We start from the raw sequence: 24064 nt of genomic DNA, 5'->3' as shown, positions 1-24064 counted from the left end.
TATTTTCATTAGTGCTTTCATATATTTGGACAACCTTGATTTATAAAAGGTTTTATTCAACTTGCTGCACTGTGCATGCAAAGCGATAAATGTGAAGTGAGTTACTGGTCAGAGTTCTGGGCCAATCAAATGAATTTAATGCTAGACCTTAGGGGAAGATTAGATTTCAGGGTATTGTAAGGCAGAAGATCAGGATCCCCTTCCTTACCCCACCTGTGCCTAGACTCTCCCTCTCGAGGAGAGATCTTAAGGTTTTGATAGCCTGTTTAGGACTGTATTGAAAGGCAGAGCTTCCAGGAATAAGGCAGCAACAATTTCTCTGTAATCCACTATAGTCAGACCACATCTGATGTACTATAATCAGTCTTGTGTACCACAGTATAAGAAGGACATTGATAAGCAGGAAAGTGTCCAGAGAAGAGCAACCTGGATGATCAAGGACCTTGAGTCCATGTTACATAAGGTATAGTTGAAAGAACTGGAGTTGAGTTTGAAGAAAAAAATTATAGGCATATTATAGTTGTTTTAAACACTTGAAGGACTGTCATTTGGAAAAAGAATTGGAGTTATAAAGAAGTTAAAGAAAGAGAAGGAAATATACATATAAAATATTTACTGCAGCTCTTTTTGTGGTGGCAAAGAATTGGAAACCAAAGGGATGCCCATCAACTGGAGAAGGGCTGAACAAGTTACATATATGAATGTGATAGAATGCTATTATAAGAAATAACGAAGGGGATGCTTTCAGAACAATCTAGGAAGACTCGTATGAACTAATTCAGAGTGGAGAGAGAAAAACCAGGAGAACAACTTATACAATGACAACAATATTGTAAACACAAACAATTTGGAAAGACTTAGGAATGTTAATCAACGCAAAAACCAACCACAACTCCAGAAGACTCCTGATGAAGCATCTACCCTTCTCCTGATAGAGAAGTGATGAACTCAAAGTGTGTTTTAGATTTTTTTTTATGTAGCCAATGCAGGAATTTTTTCGCTTAACTATATGTTTGCAACTGGTTTTGTTTTTCTTGCTTTCTCAAAGGAGTGGGGAAAAGGAATGGAAGCTGGAAGAGAAAGAAGGTTTATCTTCATTTGAAAATTGAATAAAATTTAATTTTTAAAAAAGAGGCTTAAGACTCACTCTGTTTGGCCCCATGGAGGAGAACGAGGAGCAACAGTATGAAGTGCAAAGGAGCAAATTTAGCCTTGATGTGGGAAAAACCTCCTAATAAAGGTCTCTGAAAGTGGAATGGACTGACTTGGGAGACAGAGGCTTCCTCCAATTGGAGGTATTCAGGTGGACATCCACCTGCTGGATATGTTATAGAGGAGATTCCTTTTCTGATACATGTTGGAATAGATGACTGCTGAGATTCCTTGCACCTCTAAATTCTGAGATTCTGTGATTCTGAGATTTCTAAGGCTGTAGTATTCCATGTGGTATTCCTTTGCTAGCCAAAGCTCCTTCACCTCATCCTCTATTTTCTCCTCCTTTTCTCCAGTTTTTGATAAAGAAGTCACTTTTTCCCCCTAGGACAAGCCCTTTTCCTGTCTGGCAATTTGCCCTTTCTCATGGCTCAACTCCCTCCCGCCCCCCCCCACTCCACATAACCTCTATTTACTGAGTCCTTCCCAGTCGCTTACAAACAGGCCCAAATCTCTCATTTCCTTAAAAAGAATTTTTGACTCTACCACCCTCTGAAATTATCATCTTATATCATTCTTCCCTTTCACAGTCAAACTTCTAGAACAAGCTGTCTCAATTTATTACCTTTGCTTCCTCTTCTCTCACTCATTTCTCAGCCTCTTTAACCTGGCTTCATATTTAATCTGCCTCACTTTTCTATCAGGAGATGGGCAGCATGCTTCAGCATGAGTCCTTAGAGGTTGTGGTTGGTCATTATGCTGATCAGAGCTCCTAAGTCTTTCAAAGTTGTTAGTCTCCACAATATTATTGTCATCATATAAATTGTTACTGTATAAGCTTAAACTACTCTCTCCCAGATTACCAATGATCTCTCACTTTAACTACTAAAATCAATGATCTTTTCTCAATCCTCATCTGTCAGACCTCTCTGTGACATTTGTTGACTATTCTCTGTTGACCATCCTCTTCTCTTACTTTGTCCTCCCTAGGTTTTGTGACATTAATCTCTTCTGACTCTTCTCCTTACCTGTCTGGACATCAGTCTACTTTGATGGAGCATCTTTTTTTTTTGAGGTTATACATGTACAATCATGTTAAACGTATTTCCACATTAGTTATGTTGTGAAAGAAGAATCAAAACAAAAGGGGAAAACCATGGGAAAGAAAAAAAGAAAAAGAAAAAAAGCAAAAACAGCATGCTTCAATCGGCATTCATGCTGTTTAGTTCTTTCTCTGGATGTATTTTCCATCATGAGCCTTTTGGAATCATCTTTGATCATTGTATTGCTGAGAAGAGCTAAGTCTAAAATAATTGATCATCATACAATGTTGCTGTTGCCCTGTACAATGTTCTCTTGGTTCTGCTCACTTCACTCAGCGTCAGTCCATACAAGTCTTTCCAGGTTTTTCTGAAGTCCACCTGCTCATCATTTCTTATAGCACAATAGTATTCCATTACCTTCATATACTACAACTTGTTCAGCTATTCCCCAATTGATGGGCATCCCTTCAATTTCCAATTCTTTGCCACCACAAAAAGAGCTGCTATAAATATTTTTGTACATGTTGATCCTTTTCCCTTTTTTATGATGTCTTTGAGGTACAGACCTAGTAGTAGTACTGTTGGATCAAAGGGTATGCACAGTTTTATAGCCCTTTGAATATAGTTTCAAATTGCTCTCCAGAATGGTTGGATTAGTTCACAACTCCACCAATAATATATATTAGTGTTGATGGATCATCATTTAGATCCTCCTGTAACCACAGAGGTCTTCTAAAGCTTTATCCTGGGCTCTCTTCTCTCTACATCTCCTCCCTCAATAACCTTATCAGTTGCTATGGATTTGCTTATCATTTCCATGAAAGAGAACCTCAGATCTCTCTCTCTCTCTCTCTCTCTCTCTCTCTCTCTCTCTCTCTCTCTCTCTCTCTCTCTCTCTCTCTCTCTCTCCCCCTCTCCCCCCCCTTTCTGTGTGTGTGTGTGTCTCTCTCTCTTTCTCTCTCTGTATGTATGTTTGTATGTATGTAGCTATGTTTATATCCATATTTTTTCTCTATCCTGGGCTCCAGTCTTGTAGGATATTTCCAACTGGATGTTCCATAGGCATCTCATATTTAACATGTCTAGAACAGAACTCATTGTCTTTCCTTCTAAACCCATCTTTCTTCTTAACCTTTGTCCAGAGTACCACAATCTTTCCAGTCACCTAGGTTTGCAATTTTGAAGCCAAAGATAATACTTCACTCTCCTTTACCCACCATATCCAATAAACTCTTATTGATTCTACCTTCACAGCATCTGTCCTATTCTCTATCTATCCCTTCTCTCTATTCAGTCTCCTACCACTATAGTTCAGGACCTCATCACCTCATTGATCTTTCAATTATCTCACCTTTATAAATTCATCCTTCACATTGCTAACAAGATGATATTCTGAAAGCACACAGGTCTGACCATGTCACTCTCCTACTCAACACACTCCCGTAGCTCCCTATTAATTCTAGGATAAAATGCCAACTTCTCTATTTGTCTCTTAAAGTCTTCTCACAGTCGTTAAAGCTTCTTTCTGCCTTTCCAGGCTTGCACGTTATATTTTTTGTGTACTCTATGTTCCAGCCAAACTGGCCTTCTGGCTATTCTCCATACTCAACAATCCATCCCCTTCTTATGATCCTTTACACAGAATGTCCACCATGCCGAGAATGCACTGATTCAATATTGATGCCCCTCACCCAGCTTTGTAAGTACTTGTTGAATAAGTGACCTCCATCCATAGCAAAAAAAGTCCTGCTATGATGCTTGGTGCTCTAGGAAAACACAAGATTGTAGACTGGTCACAAGCCATCCATTACCAAATAGCTGAGAAAGTAGGCCGTCTACCTGTCTGCCCAATAACTCCACAGAATGGCTAAGACCCTCTAAAGACGGTGCACTGTAGTGACCCATCGACAGGTAGAGAGTTTGTCGGCTATCTTGACAACAGAAAGACAGGAGTATGGGACAGTCGAGACCTTGGCTACCACAAAAGTCTCACCCAATAGCTTCAACTTGATAGCTGGCATCAAAAATGGCCTCTGCAGCGAAGATTTAGCTCCAAATCTGAATGAGCAAGACCTTGAGTTTGGATATAGCACTAGGGAATGGGAAAATCGAGTAGGACAACTTTCACAATCCGGCTCCAATTTGCCTTTCCAGGCTTACTGTGTATTACTCCACACCATGGTCCAACTAAACTGGCTGCCTTGCTCTGGCTCACACACAACATTCCATCTCCAATCTCTGCGACTTTGTGCAGGTTGTCCTCCCGGGCCCTTGACTCCTCGCTGTCACCTCTTAAACTCTTCAGTTTCCTTCAAAGCTATGTTCAAACGCTCCTCCTCCATAAGGTCTTCCCTTATCCTCTTGGCTACTGTGGCCTCTAATCCTGAATTTGCCTTTTATTGACTTTGCATATATTTTGTATCTAATTGTGCAAGTATGTGTTTCCCCTGATAAAATGTAAGATCTTTGAGAATAGGAACTGTTTCATTATTGGTATTTGTATTCCTAGCACAATGCTTGACACATTAACAGGAGTTTAATGTTAATTGATTGAGACCTTTCCTATACACAGATGTTGCGTAGCATATGCCTTCATATGGATTATAAGGAATTGCCTAGAATAATTTCCAGGGACTGCAAATTTTTAAATGGCAGGTATGCACCACAAGGGTAGGGTAAGCATCCGCTACCCCCTGGACAAAAGACTCCCAGGTCGTATTGCAAAAGGAGACCTTCTACCTAAGAGGCTCCACAACACTGTCGAGGATATTTAAAGTGAATGACATCATTTAGAACTGGAGGTTCCAGGGAGCCAGAGAGAGAGAAAGAGAGATATATGAAAATACTGAATGCTGCATTTGTACGATAACTAGAGGGAAGGAGCTAGTGCCAGAGTGGGATGCTGTCACGCATAGACCTGAAGAAAGCCCTATGCTGAAGGCTGCTGCATCTGCTTAGTGGTTCTCCCCTATTATTCCCCTCCCTCCCACTCCCAAACCACCTTGAGGTGTTTGAATGTTGAAACAGAAAAGAAAGATCCATCAGACAAGGAACCATGGAACTGAGGACCAGAGGAAGAGCCCAAACTGGGAAGCAGTGAGTCCCAGAGGTGGAGCATAGTGGAGCTAACATGACCCTGCCCTTAGCTAGTAATGTGAGTCATTTGGACTAGGTAGTTCCAGGGCTTTGAAGGGTGGGGGAGGGGAAGGCAGTGGAGAAAACTGACTCCCTAGTGACCTCTTGGGGCTAGCTAAGTGGCTCATTGGATATAGCGCTGGCCCTGGAGTCAGAAAGAGTCATTTTTCTGTGTTTATGGAGAGCTGAACCCAACTGAACAACAACAAACAGAACTCTAGCAAGAAAACAAAAAGAAAAAAGAAAAGAAAAAAGAAGAAAAGGTAATATGTCAGAAAAGAATGGGATGGGGAAAGTTTATCTTGACTGTCCATAACCTTAAGGAGTTCTCCTTTTCTGTTTTTATGGTTCGAATAAAAGACTTTCCATCTTTAACTCTTGTTAGACCAGTGCTTGAAGGGGAGATGAGGGCCCTTTGGTGGAGATAAACGAGACACGTACTTTTGTTTACAGTTTCCCTGACTGGAGAACTCCTCCTTTAGGATCATTTTTCCAGGGCAGGATCTGTCTTACTTTGTCACTGTGCAAATTCCTTCAGCCACATAATTTCATCTTCCTCAGTTCCATGTGTTACAGGGTCTGGCCCATGCACAGAGGGCCTCTGATGGTGTCTCCCCAAGGACAGAGGCTTGGTAGCCTGCTTCAAGAAGAGTCATAACATGTAATAGAAATGCCTTGGTGCATTTGTAGACATGAAGGTCTGCAGACTCTGTGGCTGTGAGACTGGAATCAGGGATGTTTCAAAAGGCACTAGTAAGGGGGCAGCTAGGTGGTGCAGTGGATAAAGCACTGGTCCTGCAGTCAGAAGGACCCAAGTTCAACTACTGTCTCAGACATACCACTAGACTCACGAGCTATGTGACTCTGGGTAAGTCACTTAACCTCAATTGCCTCACCAAAACAAACAAAATCAAAAAACATACAAAAAAGGCATTAGTGAACAGTCCTTGGTAGGACACGCATTCTCTTCAGCTGTTTTTTCTTCATTTGACTCCTTTGTTAATGGTGTCTGAAGAGAGAAAATGCTGTATGAGGAGAGGCTTTGGACTTTCTCCTCCCGGGGATGACATGGGGCCCTATAAAAAGAGGTGTAGATCTTTTCCTTTGCAATTTATTCTTTTCAGTTTTAGGCAATAATCTGGAGACTCCAACCTTGTGAGTTATGAAAGGTCAGGACAGTCTCTGGGAATCTGGGACTTAGGTCCACGCCAGGTTTTGCAGCCAACACAACATCTATGCTCCAAGGAACATGGAGTGGCAGGAATACAGGACTCAGCCTATTTATAGTAGAGATGGGGACTCATCTGCATTTAGTACTGAATTTAGATGTCAACATAGCAGGACCAATACTATGTAGAAACTGTGCTAAACCTGAGCCCACTTTCCCCAGAGATGGAGGTGGTATAGGGGAGAGTATGCCACCCAGGTACTGGGCGGGTGAGTGGGTGGGGAGTTTGTTCTGTTATTACTATATTTGTTTTTTAAAAAAAGGTTAATTGATGTTAAGTGGTCGAATGGAATTGGGGCATGAGTCACTGGCACCCACAGCAGAGCAAAACACAACCTGTGATGGCTCAAGCTGATAGCATTAGAGATGATACTCCCCTCCACCACCCCTCACAGTACCTCTAGTACCCTAAGGGAGAGATGTAAGTAGTCTGGCTGTGGGATTGGTCAGAGCACATTCACTACGCACAGATAGGGAAAGGGAGAAGGTATATATTCCAGAATTTAGTACACATGTAATATTAGGCAGCCAGTGGTATATTTGGACCCGGGGTTAGGAAGACCTGAGTTCAAATCCAGCCTTAGACACTTACTAGCTGAGTGATTCTGGGCAAGTCAATTAACTTGTTTGCCTCAGTTTCCTCGATTGTAAAATGCAAATAACAGCACCTACCTTGCAGGGTTGTCATGAGGATCAAATGAGATACTAATTGTAAAAAGCACTTAGCACAATGGCTGATACATGATAGGCACTATATAAATGCTTATTTCCTTCCCTTCCCCTTAATATTGTATGTAATCCTTTACACAACTGTCCAGGTAGTAAGCAATGGTACAGCAACTCAGGAGGACAGGGCGTCAGCCATGCCAGAGTTTTGTCTCAAAGTTAACAGTGATATTCGAATCTGATGCTGAAAATTTTGGAAGAGAAATGAAAAGTATCCATCTTGAGGAGCTTTTCAGAGATGTGGAAGGTTAGAAAGATGATATCTAGCACTGGGTGCCATATCTCCTGCAATTCTTGCAGCCCTTAGGACTGTATTGGTGAGTTGCTGTTGCAGACAGAAAATAAGAATTAAGGAGATGATTAGAGCCTATTAGTAGTTGATAGGGTGCACTAGTTAGACTAAACATACCCCAAGCCCCTGGCATTTTTGTCCCTTCCCCTTCCCCCTCTAACTGCCCAACTTGCTCATTCTCTTTCTTTTCTGTCTTCCAGGGAGGGAGCCAGAGAGAGGAGCCTCTTCTCTGGACTGGCTAACAGTCCCCCAGGCTGCTAGAAATCTGGGAGACTCGTTTCTTCCATTATTTATTGTCTTTTTCCATCATCAGTTCACTCCCCCTAGATATGAATGAAAATGACACATCCACAAAATGCAAACTGGCTTGATTTAATAATAGTGGCTTGTGATTGTGTTGGAATACTGCTGTGGTGTAGGAGATGATTAGCTGGTTGATTTAGAAAAATATGAATGATTTGGACCTATGAAGGAAGATGTTACCCACCTTCAGAGAAACAGATGATAGGAGGAAATAAGAATAGTATGTGTATGTGTCTATACGGGTATGAGTGTATATGTGTATGTATGTGTATATTTATAGATATCTATGTATTTGTGTATATATATGTGTGTGTGTGTGTGTGTGTGTGTGTGTGTATATCTTTATTTAATTGTAGCCTTCTTTAGTGGGGAGTCAGAAGGAGAAAAAAATAAAGTAAAAAGTGCACAGTAGAGAACAAAAGTACATTATGGAGATTTGTTTATGTATACGCCTCTTTTTTGTTGTTCTACTGTGCATGAGGAAATGCACGTTTTATTTGGTATTAAGTTCAAAATAAAGCACAATGTTTTAAAAGCAGTCCATTGAAAGGCTCTTTGCAAAATATATGACAGTTTGGAGATAAAGCACGGAGCACATTTATGTTATTGCAAAACACATTGGCTTTCTCATAACAAAGTACTTTGAAAAGTGTTTGAGCTAAAAGAAATTGTTAACATTGTTCCTAGTGACAATAATAAAGATGAAGGAAGTTAATGTTACAACAAACTTTTCCTTCGAAGATTTGTATGTTTGTTGAATATTTTTGCAAAACTGAATACTCTAACTGCATCAGTGCAAATTCTTCAAATCCAGACTCTGATCTAGAAAGATAAAGTAGCCACATTTATGAAAAGAAGCCATGGATGATAAATTTACAAAATTATATTTTGATATGATTTCCTCTTTTAAAAAATACCTACACTGCAAATGAAATAAATGAAAGAACTGTTTATTTATTAATCATTTGTCAAACCTACATAAGCATATATTATGTTATTTTAAAGACTCAGATAATTTTAAATACAAGTAGATAAGGAGTCCTTTTTACCATGGGTGAAGATCCATTGAATCTTACTCCATCTAAACAAGAAGGATTAATGGATTTGTCTTGTGATGAGATATTGAAATAAGCATTTGAACCTATAAATCTTATTATTATCACTACATAGGAATAAAGGCATTTTTTTCAGATTTATCTTATTTATTTTAAACTTAAATACAAAATGAGAAAAGAAAAAAAAAACACTACCATGTACACAGCAGACCATAAGACAGGATTCAATATAAAACAATAAATTTCCACTTCAAAAAAACCTATATAATAAATACTATGCATTGTTTTCAAAGCTGCCCAGCTTTTCTTTGCATCCTTCTAGGTTTTCTTTTGCTCTCTGCTGTGCATTTTTTACTTTTTTTCCCCTCCCTTTCCCCACCTTCCTAAAGAAGGTTGAAATTAAATGTGGATACATATACATAGATAACTATAAACATATATACACATATATACTCATAAACATATAAGCAAGATCATACTATGCTTATTTCCTCCTATCGTCTGTTTCTCTGAAGGTGGATAACATCTTCCTTCATAAGTCCAAATCTTTCCATGTTTTTCCAAATGAACCAGCTCATCATTTTCTCCACCACAGCAATATTCCAACCCGATCACATCCTACCTGAGAGATTGTCTATGAAAGATTTTCCCCCAATTTTCTGCATTCCTTCTATTTTGGTTATGTAGGTTTTATTAATACAAGAAATTTTTTATTTAAAATAATCAAAATTATTATTTTTACACTTCAACAATGTTCTTACCTCATAATACAAGGTTTGATACTGCAGAATCTGCTTCCTTTACATCTTTTCCCCTAGTTTCTTTAAAGTTTCTGACCTTTTGTTCTTCCAAATGCACTTTGTTATTATTTTTTATAACCCAGTAAAATAATTTTTAGCAGTTTAATTGGGATGACATTGAATAAATAGATTAGTTAGGTATAATCGTCATTAAAAATTATATTGGCTTTACTTACCATGAACAATAAACATTACTTCAGTTATTTAGATCCAAGTTTATTTGTATAAAAAGTGTTTTATATTTATGTTCATATAGTTCCTGTGTCTGTTTTGGCAGGTATATGCTCAGGCATTTTATACCGCCAAGTATTTTAAATGGTCTGAAATCATATTGAACAATATTGCTGACATAGTGTAGTGTAGTTTCTCTGTTTTTCACTTTTGATTAACTCTAGTTTAACTTTAACTTTGTCTGAGATCATAATTACTATCCCTGCTTTTTTTTACATACTAAATTCTTCTTCTGCCCTTTATTTTATCTTTATGTGTAGCTCTCATTTTCATAATATTTCCTGAAAGCAACGTATTGTTGAATTCAAATTTTTAATGTATCATCCATTTCCATTTTAAGGGTAAATTCGTCCCATTCACATTCTAAGCTATAATTACTTTTTACAAAATGTACACATTTTCCTCCTTCCTGTTTTTCCTACTATCCTTCTCACCCCATTTATCCTATCTCTCCTTACTCCCCTGCTTTACTTCTATCCACTACCTTGCCCTTCTGTTTCTCAGTGTACCCACCACTCTAAGAGTCCCTCTCTTATCCTCTCCTCCCACTCTATCCCTTTGCCCCCTTATTTCTTTCTGAATTTAGAAGACTTTCATACCATTCTAGATATATATGTTGTTCCCTCTTTAACCAATTTCTGATGAGAATAAGGTTCCAGAACTACCCTATCCCCCCCCACTAGCTTTTTCTGTATCAGTTCTTTCTTTTATGCCTCATTTGTATGATAATTACTACTTTTTATCTCTCCCTACAGTTTTTTTAAGAATCACCTCATCATACTCAGCTCAGCCTACCCTTTGCTTTCAAACTACCCAAATAATGATGACAATCATAAGAATACTGCTAATAGTTTCACATACACAAAGTAAACAATTTGACCTTATTGAGTCCCTTATAATTGGTCTTTAATGTTTGCCACATATTTCTCCTGGATGTTATATGTCAAATTTTCCCTTAAGTTCTGGGATTTTTGTCACAAAAACTTGAAAGTCCTTGAGTTTGTCAAATGTCCATTTTTTTCCCTCCATTCAGGATTATACTTAACTTTGCTGGGTAAATTACCCTTGGTCATAAACCCAGCTCTTTTGCTCTAAGAAATACAGTATTCCAAGACCTATGGTTTTTCAATGTAGTAACTGATAGGTCTTGTATAATCCTTATTGTAGCTCCATGTAATTAATTGGGTTTTTTTTTCTCATTGCTTCCCATATTTTCTCCTTAACCTGAGAGCTTTGAAACTTGGCTGTGATATTCCTGTAAATTTTCTTCCTGGGATCTCTTTTGGGTTGTGATCAGTGGATTTTTTCTATTTCTGCTTTGCCTTCTTGTTCTAGAACTTCAGGGTAATTTTCTTTGATAATTTCTTGTAATATTGCATCGAGATTTTTTTTTAATAGTAAGTTTTGGGTAGTCTGACTATTTTTATATTATTTCTCCTCAATCTGTTCTTCAGATTGATTGTTTTTCTGATGAGATGTTTCACTTTCTCTCCTATTTTTTCATTCTTTTGACTTTGTTTTATGATTTCTTGGTGTTTTAGAATATCATTAGCTTCCCCTTGCTCAATTCTAAATTTATTTATTTTTATTTTTCAACATTCACTTCCATAAGATTTTGAGTTTTAAATTTTCTTCCCATCTCTCCCCTCTCCCCCTCTTTAAGACAGCACACAACCTGGATAGAGGCTCTACATATACATTAATATTAAATATATTTTCACATTGATCATGTTGTAAAGAAGAATTAGAATCAATGGGAGGAACCACGAGAAAGAAGAAACAAAACAAAACAACAACAACAAAAAAGAGAGCAAATAGTGTGCTTCCATCTGCATTCAGACTCCATGGTTCTTTCTCTGGATGTGGAGAGCATTTTCCATCATGAGACTTTTGGAGATGTCTTAGATCCTTGCATTGCTAAGAAGAGATGAGTCTATCACAGCTAGTCATCACACATTGTGGCTGTTACACATCTTCTCTCGGTTCTGCTCACTTTACTCAGCATCAGTTCATATAAGTTCAGGTTTTTCTAAAATCTGCTTGCTCATCATTTCTCAAAGCACTATAGTATTCCATTACATTCATATACCACAACTTGTTCAGCCATTCCCCAACTGATGGGCATCCTCTCAATTTCCAATTTTTTGTTACCAGTAAAAGAGCTGCTATAAATATTTTTGTACATGTGGGTCCTTCTCCCACTTTTATGGTCTCTTTGGGATACAGACCTAGAAGTGCTATTGCTGGGCCAAAGGGTATGCAGAGTTTTAAAGCACTTTGGGTATAGTTCCAAATTGCTCTCCAGAATGATTGGATCGGTTCACAACTTCACCAACAATGCATTAGTATTCTAATTTCCCCGCATCTTCTCTAACATTTATCATTTTCCTGTTTTGTCATGTTAACCAATCTGATAGATATGATGTGGTACCTCAGAGTCATTTTGATTTGCATTTCTCTAATCAATGGTAATTTAGAGCATTTTTTCATATGACTATAGATATCTTTAATTTCTTCATCTGAAAACTGCCTGTTCATATCCTTTGACCATTTGTTAATTGGAGAATGACTTGTATTCTTATAAATTTGACTCAGTTCTCTATTTTAGAAATGAGGACTTTATCAGAGACACCAGCTGTAAAAATTATTTCCCAGCTTTCTGCTTCCCTTTTAATCTTGGTTGCATTGGCTTTGTGCAAAAACTTTTCCATTTAATGTAATCAAAATCATTCATTTTGTATTTCATAATGCTCTCTGTTTCTTCTTTGGTCATAAATTCTTCTGTTCTCCATAAATCTGACAGGTAAACTATTCCTTGCTCTCCTAGTTTGCTTATAGTCCCATTTTGACTTTATCTTGGTGTACAGTATAAGATGTTGGGCTATGCCGAGTTTCTTCCCTTGCCCAATTCTAGTTTTCAAGGAATTATTTTCTTCCTTAAGTTTTTGATTTTCTATTTCCAGTTGGTTGGGTTTTTTTCCATAGTTTTCTTGATTTTCCTGGATTGCGCTTATTTTTTTTTCTAATTTTTCCTCAATCTTTTTTATTTGATTTTTAAAGTCCTTTTTAAGTTCTTCCGAGAACTCTTTTTATGCTTGGGGCATTTGGTGTTTCTTATTGAAAAAGGAGTGGCTTTTTTTTTTTAGCTCTATTATCTTCCTCTGAATATGAACCCAAATCTTCTCTATCCCCATAGTAATGATCTATGGTTGGGTTCTTTCTCCTTTTCTTACTCACATTTATTTATTTATTTATTGGTCTTCTTTTGTTTTTAGCAGCTATTAGTGTAATCAAGTTGTAGCCTCAAGTTATGGGGAATGACAGCCTCTAGTAGTTCTTACTGTTATTTTCTACCTCGGGGCCCAACCTTGGGCTCTCCTCTCCACTCCTAAGCCATGGCTAGGACTTGCAGCCACATTGTACCACAAATGATCTTGCTCCCTGTGGTCCCTCTGGTGGCTGCAAACTACAACTGCCCTCTCTGCTCCACAACTGAAACCAGGGACACTGCTGTCCTGCAAGTGCCCGAAGCCAACAAGGTCCCTGCCCCTCACTACTGCACTCACCAGGTGTGTGGCAGCTCCTCTCTGCAGCCATAGCCCGGGATAGCTGTGCTTGGCGTCCTTTGACAATGGAAGGTCCTTCAATCCAATCTTCAACTCAGTGGTAGGACCTCCACACTGTCTATGAGATGAGATTTCTAAGGCCGAGGCTGCCTCTCAACCCAGCCGCCCCAAGGCTTGTTGTTTGTTGATTCTGCAGTCAGCCTGGAAATGTATGCACTTCATTCAGGCCCAGTCTCCACTGCTAAAGGTCAGGTCTTTCCTGAAGTCTTCTCAAATTGTCTTAGGAGGACAACTGCTTTATCCCGTGTTTATTTCTGCTGATCTGAAGTGAAGTTCTGTCTTTTTTTTTGTGGAGGAAATTTGGAGAGCCGAAAGTTTGCTGACCTACTCCACCATCTTCCCAGAATCCTCTCCCCGATTTAGCAATGCAATATATATTTTATTACTATTAAGAGCATCTTATTTGTGTGAAATGAGTTTTTTTCAGGAGCTGTTATAAAGACAAAGATATCAATCTCAAACACCAGTAAAAAAAAATTAGTGTTAATATAATTAATGATGCTATGTTTTGAGAAATTTTGCAGTGGAAAAAACATCTGTCTATTAGATTAAAATGCTATGATTATAGTTATTACTTTTACGAATCATGAATATGAAATCTGAAAAGGATTATGACAATAATATCAGTATATTTTACATTTTTAATTGTATAATAAAGATTTCACAGAATCATAGAATTTGTGAGTTGGAAGGGACTTCAGAGCCATCCAATCCAAACTACACATGATGGGAATCCCCCCATAACATCCCTGACAAGCAACTATCCAGCTTTAGCTTGAAGACCACCCGAGAAGAGAGAGCTCACCATCTCTTGAGGGCAGATCTTTCCACTTTTGGGTAGCTTTAATTGTTAGCAAGTTCTTGACATCAAGCCTAAAATTTCTTCTCTGCAGTTTCTTCCTATGGCTTCTGGTTTGACATTCAGGGACCAAATACAACAAATTTTAATACCTTTTCCTACTCTAAAATGTACAATTCTATAATCCTTCTCAGGGAGTAAAAACAAGATTTTGTGGGGTGAGGAGAGTAGGAAGTATGTCCATTCTTCCAGAAGTCTTTACTTGGGATTGTAAATGACTGGAGATTTTTTTGGCTACTTTTGGACTAATGGTTGCTCATTAGGTGATTTATATTTAGCATTTCTCCTTTTTAATAAAGTTTTTTTTTTCTGTTGCATTGTGAATTATGTTTCAGAAGTAGGGAATTGACTCTAGTATATTGGGGAGGTACTCCTAAGGTCTAGGGAGCATACACGGTTCTTAGTTTCCTGCATAGGAGCCAAGAGAGAGAAAACATTCTTCAAAGAGTATCTTAAGTCCGTGAGTCTCTGATTCAAGGGCTACATATAATAAATGCACTAGATAGTATTATGCACAAAGTACTTACATGAGGTCTAAATGGGTGGGCTGTTAATGATGCCACTGAAGTGGGAAAACAGAGGTTTCCTGCAAGAGGTGGTATTTGATATGGATTTTAAAGAATTGGGGAGGAATTCAACACCAAAAAGGAGGCGGTAAGGGTGTTCAACACATAAGGTCCAATAGAAATCCTTCCTGGACTATAAAGTTTTCTGCAATGTAGATCTCCAATTTATCTTTTTAGTTTCCCCAAGCAGCCACTTTAGGCAGTGTCCTCAAGGAACTTCTACCATGAGTTTGCCAATACACACACACACACACACACACACACACACACACACACACACCTGGGGGGGGAAGGAGAGAGAGAGAGAGAGAGAGAGAGAGAGAGAGAGAGAGAGAGAGAGAGAGAGAGAGAGAGAGAGAGAGAGAGAGAGAGAGAGAAATACATTTCACTCACTAGAGAAAGAAGAGAGAAAAAGGAGATAGGGAGGAAAGGGAGAGTTAGAGAGGAGATGGATCAAGGGAAGGACTCATTTTAAAGAAAACAAACTCTAACATGGATTTCCAAAGCCACGGTCAGTGAAAGAGCCAGGAAAAGAATCTTGATCTCTTTTTCTTACCAAGAAGAATAACCCTAAAACATAATCCACCACTGAACATCCAGGCAGAGGCAGACAGACACCACCAAATACCCTACCAAATACTAAGACCAAAACTTAGACAAATGAGGACAATTCTCAATATTTAATTCTTTCAGCATAGATCTGTGATTCCATCTGTGTAAGCAACTCCCTGCTCTATAACCTTTAGTCCTAGTGAAGTGGGTATTTCCTTAAGGTCTCATAGTCAGTATGAGTGAGAAGCAGGACTTGAACCAAGGTCTTTTTTGTCTCCAAGCACAGCTTTCTATCTACCGTGGCACAGCTGCCTCTCATTTAATTTTGTAAGCTATTAGCTCTTTCAGGGCCAGACTATTTGACTTAATGTGTTTGGATGCTCAGTGCCTAGCTAGCACAACGCCTGGGACATAGTTGATGAATAACTGCTTGTTGACTGAATGATCAAACATATGGAAACTATTTGGAAGATGGGATAACTTGGGAACTGTGAAAATGCTATATAAAATGTGAGGCATTGACATTACTATTATCATTTTTAGTATAGCCCCTCCCTCCACCCTCACACGTGAGGGGTTCCCTGAAAGTGATCCATCCGGGTCCAAGATGTGCTTTAGGTCGACAATACAAACACAGAATACAAGAGAACACTTTGCCTGGAATGTCTTCCCAAGAAGCAAAGATCCTTTAGTCAGAAGATCTAGACTCTAGTCTTGTTACTGCCACTGACCATGACTTAGACACGGCGTTTCCTCTCTTGTGACACAGTCTCCACCTATAAGGGGGCAGACTATCCTGCCAACTATGCTGAATGTAAGGAGGCAGATCTGTGCTGCCCTAATTATGCCCATTGTAGGGTGGTCTATCCTCTGAGAGCATATTGAGACACTGAAGAAAGAGGCACCCATACTAGCTTGGCTATTACCAGGTTTTATGAGGGTTAATTAAGTTAAATTGGGGGACTTCACTCACAAGAGGTCAGTCATCCTGGGCTGCAGCAGGACAAAGTAACATCCTGGATCTCTGCACCAACCCTGACCAGGGCAGGTATTATATAGAATCGGAACAAGGAAGGCCTATGACTTCAGAAAAACCTGGAAAGACTTATATGGTCTGATGCTGAGTGAAGTGAGCAGAACCAAGAGGACTTTGTACACAATAACAGCCACGTTATGCAATGACTAAGATTGTTAAACTTTCTCAGCATTATGAGGATCTAAGACATTTCCAGAAGCCTCGGGATGGATAATGCTGTTCACATTCAAAGAAAGAACTATGGACGTCGAATCGCTATCACTTATTTTTACCTTCTGTTGAGTTTTGTTTCATCTTTCTGATGGTTCCTCCTATTGGTTTTAATTTTTACTTACAACTTCACTAATGTGAAAATATGTTTAATGAGTATGTAAATGTAAAGCCTATATCAGATTGTGCACTGTCTTGGGGAAGGTGGGGGGGAGGAAAAGGGAGAAAAATTTTCAACTCAAAAGCATACGGAAAAAATAAAAAAATTTAAATAAAAAAAAAGAACAAGGAAGGCCTAGTGCCAGGGATGGCCCAGGGTCGGCCCAGGGTCATGTGCAAGTTTTCCCATAGAATAGTTGGAGCTTCTTTGTCTGTTTACCTTTACTCAGGGTAGTTTACATTTTTCTGTGTAGTATAGGTCACGTTTCTATTCTGGCCTAAACACATTGGCCTATATTACCTCTGCTAAAATAAAAAAGTTAGGGATTGGACTAAGACGTTCTCTCAGGTCCATTCTGACACCTGACCATGATTGATTTATAGGAGAATTCTAACACATTTTATTTATTTATTTTTGGTGAGGCAATTGAGGTTAAGTGACTTGCCCAGGGTCACATAGCTAGTAAGTGTTAAGTGTCTAAGGCTGGATTTGAACACAGGTCCTCCTGACTCCAGGGTCAGTGCCCTATCCATCACTCCACGTAGCTGCCCCACATTTTAAAAGAACAATTAATACCGAAACTACATGAATTATTCTCAAAAATAGAGAAAGAAAAACTTTATCAAACTCCTTTTATGAGTCAAATATAGTCCTAATACAATAGGAAAGGGTAAAGTAAATAAGGAGAATTATAGACCAATGTCAGACTATAGCCACTTACCCAAGAAACCATTCATTATGACTAAATTGGATTTATGCCAAAATTCAAGGATGGTTCAACAATAAGAATACAATCAACATAATTAATCATATTTTTAAAAAATCTGAAACCATATGACTACCTGAATAGATGTAGGAAAAGTCTTTCACAAAGTACAATTTTTTTCTGTGGAAAAACCCTATAGGCATAAAAGGATTAAAAAAAATACAACAAAAAGTATCTGTCTAAAGCCAAAAGCAAGCATCATATGCAAAGAGTATATATCAGGAGCTTTCTCCAAAAATAGAGGAATAAAGCAATGAAGCCCATTCTTCTCACTATTATTTGAAATAGTTCTAGAAATGCTAGCAATATCAATAAGAAAAGAAAAAAGAAATTAAAGGCATAAAGATAGGCAAAGAGGAGATAAAACCATCCCTATTTGCTGATAACATGATAGTTTACATAGGAAATTCTAGGGAATTATCAACGAAACTAATTGGAGCAACTAATAGATTCAACAAAGAGGTAGGCTACAAATAAAACTACAAAATCAACATTTCTATATAAAAAAAAATCCAAAAATAGAGAAATTCCATTAAAAATAACTATAAAATGCATAAATAATTAGGAATCAATCTACTAAAGCACATTCAATCACAATTCCGTTGTGAAATGCCCCTTAAAGAAATAAAGAGGGCCAGTTAGGTGGTGCAGCGGATAGAAGTTCAGATCCGTCCTCAGACCAAACACTTGACACTTACTAGCTGTGTGACCCTGGGCAAGTCATTTAACCCCAATTGCCAAAAAATAAAAAATAAAAAAAAAGAAATAAAGAACAACTTAAATAGTTGGAGGAATATTCAGTGCTCATGGTTGGGTCAATTTAATAAAAAGAAAACAAAGCAAAACAATTGATAGTTCTAATCATATACCAATCAAACTTCCAAAGCAATATCTTACAGAACTTGATGAAATAATAACAAAATTCATTTGGAGGAATAAAAGATATAGAATATCAAGGGAAATCATGAAAAAGGTAAGAAGAAAGAAGGAATCCTGACCTCAAACTATTACAAAGTAGCAAACATCAAAAACATTTGGTATTGGTTAAAAAATAGAAAAGAAAATCAATGAAACATTGTAGGCAAGGGAGAATCAGAAATAATGGAACTCAATAACCCAATATTTGATAAACTCCAGAACATAAATTACTCAGGAAAGAATTCCTTATTTGATAAGAACTAATGGGAAAGCTAGAAAGCAGCCCAGCAGAAATTAGGTCTAGACCATCATCGTATACTATATTCTACAGTAAATTCAAAATGTACGTATGTGATTTGAATATTAAAGATGGTACCATTTTTAAAAAGTAGAAGAGAAGTAGATCAATCTTATTCTTAATGGGAGTCCAGTTCTGTCTTCTAAACCCTACCCTGTCATTCTGAGTCGGGGAAAAGCCCCTCCCTCTTTGTGATGGGGTTGGAATGGTCATAGAGGAGGCTTGTAGTAGAAAATAAAGGCTTTCTCCCTCATTCCTGCCCCATAAATAGAGGAACTAAATTACAGGAAAATCAACATTTCTCTACATTTGCCTCATGAAAACTGTTGGGAAAAAATAATCTAGGAGCTATGAAAAATGCTGCTTCACAGACGTGTAGGGTTAGTATTAATATTGTTATTAGTAGTATTCATCCAAGTGGGCATTTTGATGTCTCTGTTGGGGAATGAACTGTTCTAACATAGGACAGCTTCCATAAAATTGAAGCTTACATGTCAAAATATCTCTTTTTAACAGTGATGCTGAGAAATTTTTCTCAACTGGATGGCATTTTTTTTCTGTCTTCTTAAGCAGAGCAGAGAAAATGAAATTTTTAACTTTTTCTTGGTGACCCAGGATCATCATTATGAGCATAAGTTATTGTTATTGTATTGTGCTATGACAGCATACTCTATGATATAGTGATGTATTCAGGACCCTGAGATTTTATGCAGGGTTGTTGACTCCTGCACTAAATGGCCCCAGCCTGTTGCACCTTTCAAGTTTTGTGTCTCAAGTTCTGTGTCTTTTTGTAGTTTTCTGTGTCCTACATCACTTTAAGAACAGCTGACAGCTGTTAATTTCTTGATATTATCAATGTGATAATCTTTAGCATACCCTTTCTTTTCCCCTTTCTAATTTTCTGCTTCTAATCACCTATTGGCATTGTTGTCATTCAGTTGCTCAGTTGTGTCCAACCCTTCGTGACCCCATGGACCATCTCATGCCAATACTGTCCATGGGGTTTTCTTAGCAAAGATATTGGAGTGGTTTGCCATTTCCTTCTCCAGTCAATTAAGGCAAACAGAGGTTAAGTGACTTGCCCAAGGTCACACAGCTAGTAATCATCTGAGGATGGATTTGAACTCAGGTCTTCCTGAGTCCAGGCCTAGCACTCTATCCACAGAGCCACCCAGCTGACTCATGCTATTGGCGTAGGAATTAGAAAATCAAGGTTGTTAGAATTGTGTATTTCTGAGAGTATATAGGCTTTGAGAGTAAATTGTGTAAATTTAAGAGTAAATAGGCTAAGGGGCAGTGTATTATTATGTGTAAAGTACATGGATTTTAACACATCAGCTGTTTTGGTGTTCTGTTGCTTGGTCTATTTCCTCGTCAGAGGATTTAGCTGATAAATGGAGAGTTGAGCTTGCCAAAGGATTTCTGATTTCTGCATGGGTGAAGGGTTGAAGTGCCTTGACTACTTGGCCTGGCTCTAGTTGCCACATCTCAGGAAAGACATAAGAGATTAGATTGGGAGAACTCAGAGAATAGCAATTAAAATGAACAGAGGGTTTGAGAATGGTGGCAATGATACTGAGAAACGGTTAAAAAAAAGAGGTGGTTATTGAGTCTGGGGGGGAAAAGCTGCAGGAGGGAAAATATGGAAGTCTTTAAAATCATGATGGCAATGGAGAGGAATACAGATTGTTCATCAAGTTCAGAAATTACAGAACTGTACACCAACCCCAGTCTGAAAACGAGTGCAGTCAAATACAGAAGACAAACAAAAAGCGGGTTTACACAATGAGGAGAAAACTTAGACAACTCCCTGCCCTGAAAGGCAGTAATAGCCTGAAAGTTGGCTCAAAAAGAGGGAGAAAAAGTATTCATGGGAATAATAATAGACCTACCAAAGCTTATGAAGGGGAGGGTGGCAATATGGAATGGCAAAGAACCTAGGTTCAGTTCTGGAGCTAGAGCTAGACAACAACTGGCTGTGGGATGACGGGCTTCAGTGTCTACCTCTAAAAGATGAGAGGGGCTAAACTACCCTAAATTTGCAGTCACAGTATGCGGGTTTGAATCCTGGCTACTTATTATCAGTGTGACGGTGGGCAAGGTCATTTCTGCCCTCTGGGACATCTATGAAATGGGGGGGGTTGAATTCGGGGGGCCAGGAACCTGTGGCCTTCTAGGTCCTTAGGTGCTGCAGCCTTTGGAATGAGTCCAAGTTCTACAGAACAAATCCTTTTATTAAGGGGATTTGTTCTGTGAAGTTTGGATTCAGTCAAAGGCCTACATTTGAGGACTTAGAGGGACACAGAGATTCCTGTCCCCTGAAGATGATTTCTTGTCCTTTCCAACACTGTCTGTCTATGGGGCTAGGATGTAAGTGGAGAGGGTCTAGCCTTGGCTGTTCCAAGTTCAAATCAGAATACATAAGACCCTCCCATAAACCTGTCTTCAGTGGCCTCTATCATCCATCAGAAAGGAGGGCTGGTCTGGAGGAGCTATGGGGATGACACAGGGAGGCAATTCTAATGCTCTTGTTATGTGTTTTCCTCTAATTTTCCAACTGCTCAGAACTTCCCAGCACCTTCACTGGTGATGCTGTGCCAGATGCTGGCCCTGAGTTCAAACAGAAACATGGTCTAGGGAAAGGAAGGACCTAAATACTCCTGCCTGTCTGCAGGACCTATTGCATGGTCCTAGTGAAGAAGGGGATAGAAAATACCATCCCCTGAGCAGGCCAATGCTTCCTTACTCTGGGGGCTAATCCAACCCCGAGTACAGGCACTGTCTCAATTGGAAAGTGAAGTGAAAAGAGGAGGATGGGACCTCTCAATGAAGCAGTGGTGGAGCTGAGAATGAGACAGTGATGTCTTGCTCTCTCACTTCTGTTGTCACCTTCACTCAGCCCTTTTTTTTTGTTTTACCTCAAGTCTTAAAATCACCTTGAAGCATTAATCTTAGTTTTCATCTTCTAGGCAAACTAAGCCCCAAACTGACTCTGCTTGATACATCTCCCTCTGGAAATCTGGTCATTATTTCAGCCAGGTTGCATCAAGACGGTACCTCTCAGGGGGAGAGAAGTTGAGAGATGAAAACAAATTGTAATTAGGATTCAGTAAGTAGAGCACCTCCGTTCTAGGCAGAGCTGGCTAAACCCAGATCTTCCCTTCTTATGTTCTCCGCCCCACCCCCCATTCTCTAGGAGGATTCATCTGTGTAAGTCCTGAGGGTTGGGTGGTGGAGCTACTGGCTCAAACATGATCTTTCCATCTGTATTGGACATTCCAGAGTAAATGGCAGTGGTTTCCTGGAGGCAATAGTTCAGCACCAAAGGGGACTGTGAGTCAATTTTGTTGGGCATAGCAAATTAGTGAAACTTCCTATAGGAGCAAGCTGAGAGACCCAAACCTGGGTTGGGAGAATAATAACAGAACAATTCTCTCTTTATAAATGTGTAGTACTGAGGCAGCTAGATGGCGCAGTTGATAGAGCACTGGCCCTGGAGTCAGGAGGACCTGAGTTCAAATCTGACCTCAGACACGTAACACTTACTAGCTGTGTGACCCTGGGCAAGTAACTTAACCCCAATGCCTAACCAAAAAAAAAAAATTAATTACAAAAAAATAAATGTGTAGCATTTAATGATTTGGAAGGTCTTTTGCATTATTGTCTAACTATTTCATCACTATTCTCTGAGGTATATAGTAAAGGAAGATATTAACTGTGTTCAGCAGATATGGTAATGAACTTCAGTGAGGTAAAGTAACCTGTGTAAGGTTACACTATTAGTAAGCCGTGGAACCAGACAGGAAGCCAGGTCTGATTCTTAAGTCCAAAGTTCTTTATTTTTAAATGTGCATGGTTTTGATTCTCAAAACCTTCTAGACAGGTTTAAGTAATTTTTGCCCTATCCTCTACTCCATCCCACTCCCCCCCTGCAAAGAAAAAGACTGTTTTTATTTCAAAGGCCAGGAGAACATATACAAGCAGTTTAGCAGGCTTTCAAAAGAAGGACTTCTGATACCCATGACTAATTGGATAATGTTTTTAGTCCTTTCAAATGGTCCACCAGATTCAGCTAAAGTTGCTGCTAAATGTACTTAGTGTGGAAATTGAGGGGATGCCCATCAATTGGGGAATATTTGAATATGTTGTGGTATATGATTGTGGTAGAATACTATTGTGCTATAAGAAATTATGAGAAAGTTGGTTTCAGAAAAATACGGAAAGACTTGCATGAAATTACAGAGTGGAATGAGCAGAACCAGGAGAACATTGTATACAACAATAGCAATACTGTTTGAAGAGTAACTGTGAATGACTAAGCTATTCTGAATAATATGATCATTTGAATTAATTACGAAGGACTTACAAAGGAAAATGCTATCCACCTCTGGAGAAAGAACTGATATATGGACGTATGTATTATACAGTCCCACATATATATCTCTATCAAATGTTGGCCTTTTCTAATGCGTAGTTGAGAGGGAAGTTGAGAGAGACAATTCAGAACTCAAAATGTAGCCTCCCTCAAAAGAAATAAATAAGACAAAAAATGTACTTAGTGAAAGATATAAATTGAGACTACATTGTGGGGTGGAATCAAGATGTCAGAGTACCTCCATAAAGAAAATGGAAAACACACCATACCAAATTCTGATCAGGAAAGCCAAATAAAAGGCATTGTGAATCATTTTTCCAGCCTAAGGAAGCTTTGGGAGACAGAAAGGTATGTGGATACTAGGGACAAAGCCTGGCCAGAAGCATGTACGGTGGGGAACCTTCCAGAGCACAGGGATTGAAAGAGGGCTAAGATACAGCACCAGGGCAGGAAGTATCAGAGCAGAAAAGCGATCCAAGGAGATTGTTGAACTAGTGCTGGGTGCAGGATTGGGTGCCATCTGGCAGCTTTGTTGCCTCCTATCCATTTCTGGGGCACAGATCTAGAGTGGAGAGGAGTGGTCTTCAGTATTGGCCCTCAGTATGTGTGCTGAGCAAGGAGCAAATTCCAGAAGTAAAATGTCGCGGTCTGGCTCTGATTCCAAGAGCAACTCAGTTCCAGCCTCCAGCTTGCAGTGGTATAACCAAGTCAAGAACCCCAGACCAAAGAAGGG

General features: G+C 38.9%; 1 protein-coding gene across 2 annotated transcripts in view; it reads left to right on the top strand.

Moving 5' to 3' along the window:
• Positions 1–19232: 19232 nt before the first annotated feature.
• The window catches only part of ODF2 (outer dense fiber of sperm tails 2), a 42960-nt gene continuing 38128 nt past the window's right edge, over positions 19233–24064 (top strand). Inside the window, exon 1 of one of the 2 annotated variants that reach the window (XM_020965542.2) lies at positions 19233–19336. In XM_020965542.2, coding sequence (XP_020821201.1) covers positions 19307–19336 — 30 coding nt within the window. In that variant the 5' untranslated portion in view covers positions 19233–19306. The remainder of the gene's footprint in view (positions 19337–24064) is intronic. The other variant, XM_020965547.2, reaches the window with a different exon arrangement.

This window comes from Phascolarctos cinereus, unplaced genomic scaffold (genome assembly GCF_003287225.1).
Source record: "Phascolarctos cinereus isolate Bilbo 61053 unplaced genomic scaffold, phaCin_HiC Scaffold_2;HRSCAF=192, whole genome shotgun sequence".
In the NCBI taxonomy this organism is placed as follows: domain Eukaryota; kingdom Metazoa; phylum Chordata; class Mammalia; order Diprotodontia; family Phascolarctidae; genus Phascolarctos; species Phascolarctos cinereus.
Note: the sequence above shows the minus strand (reverse complement) of the source record. Positions and strands in the feature narration are given on the sequence as shown.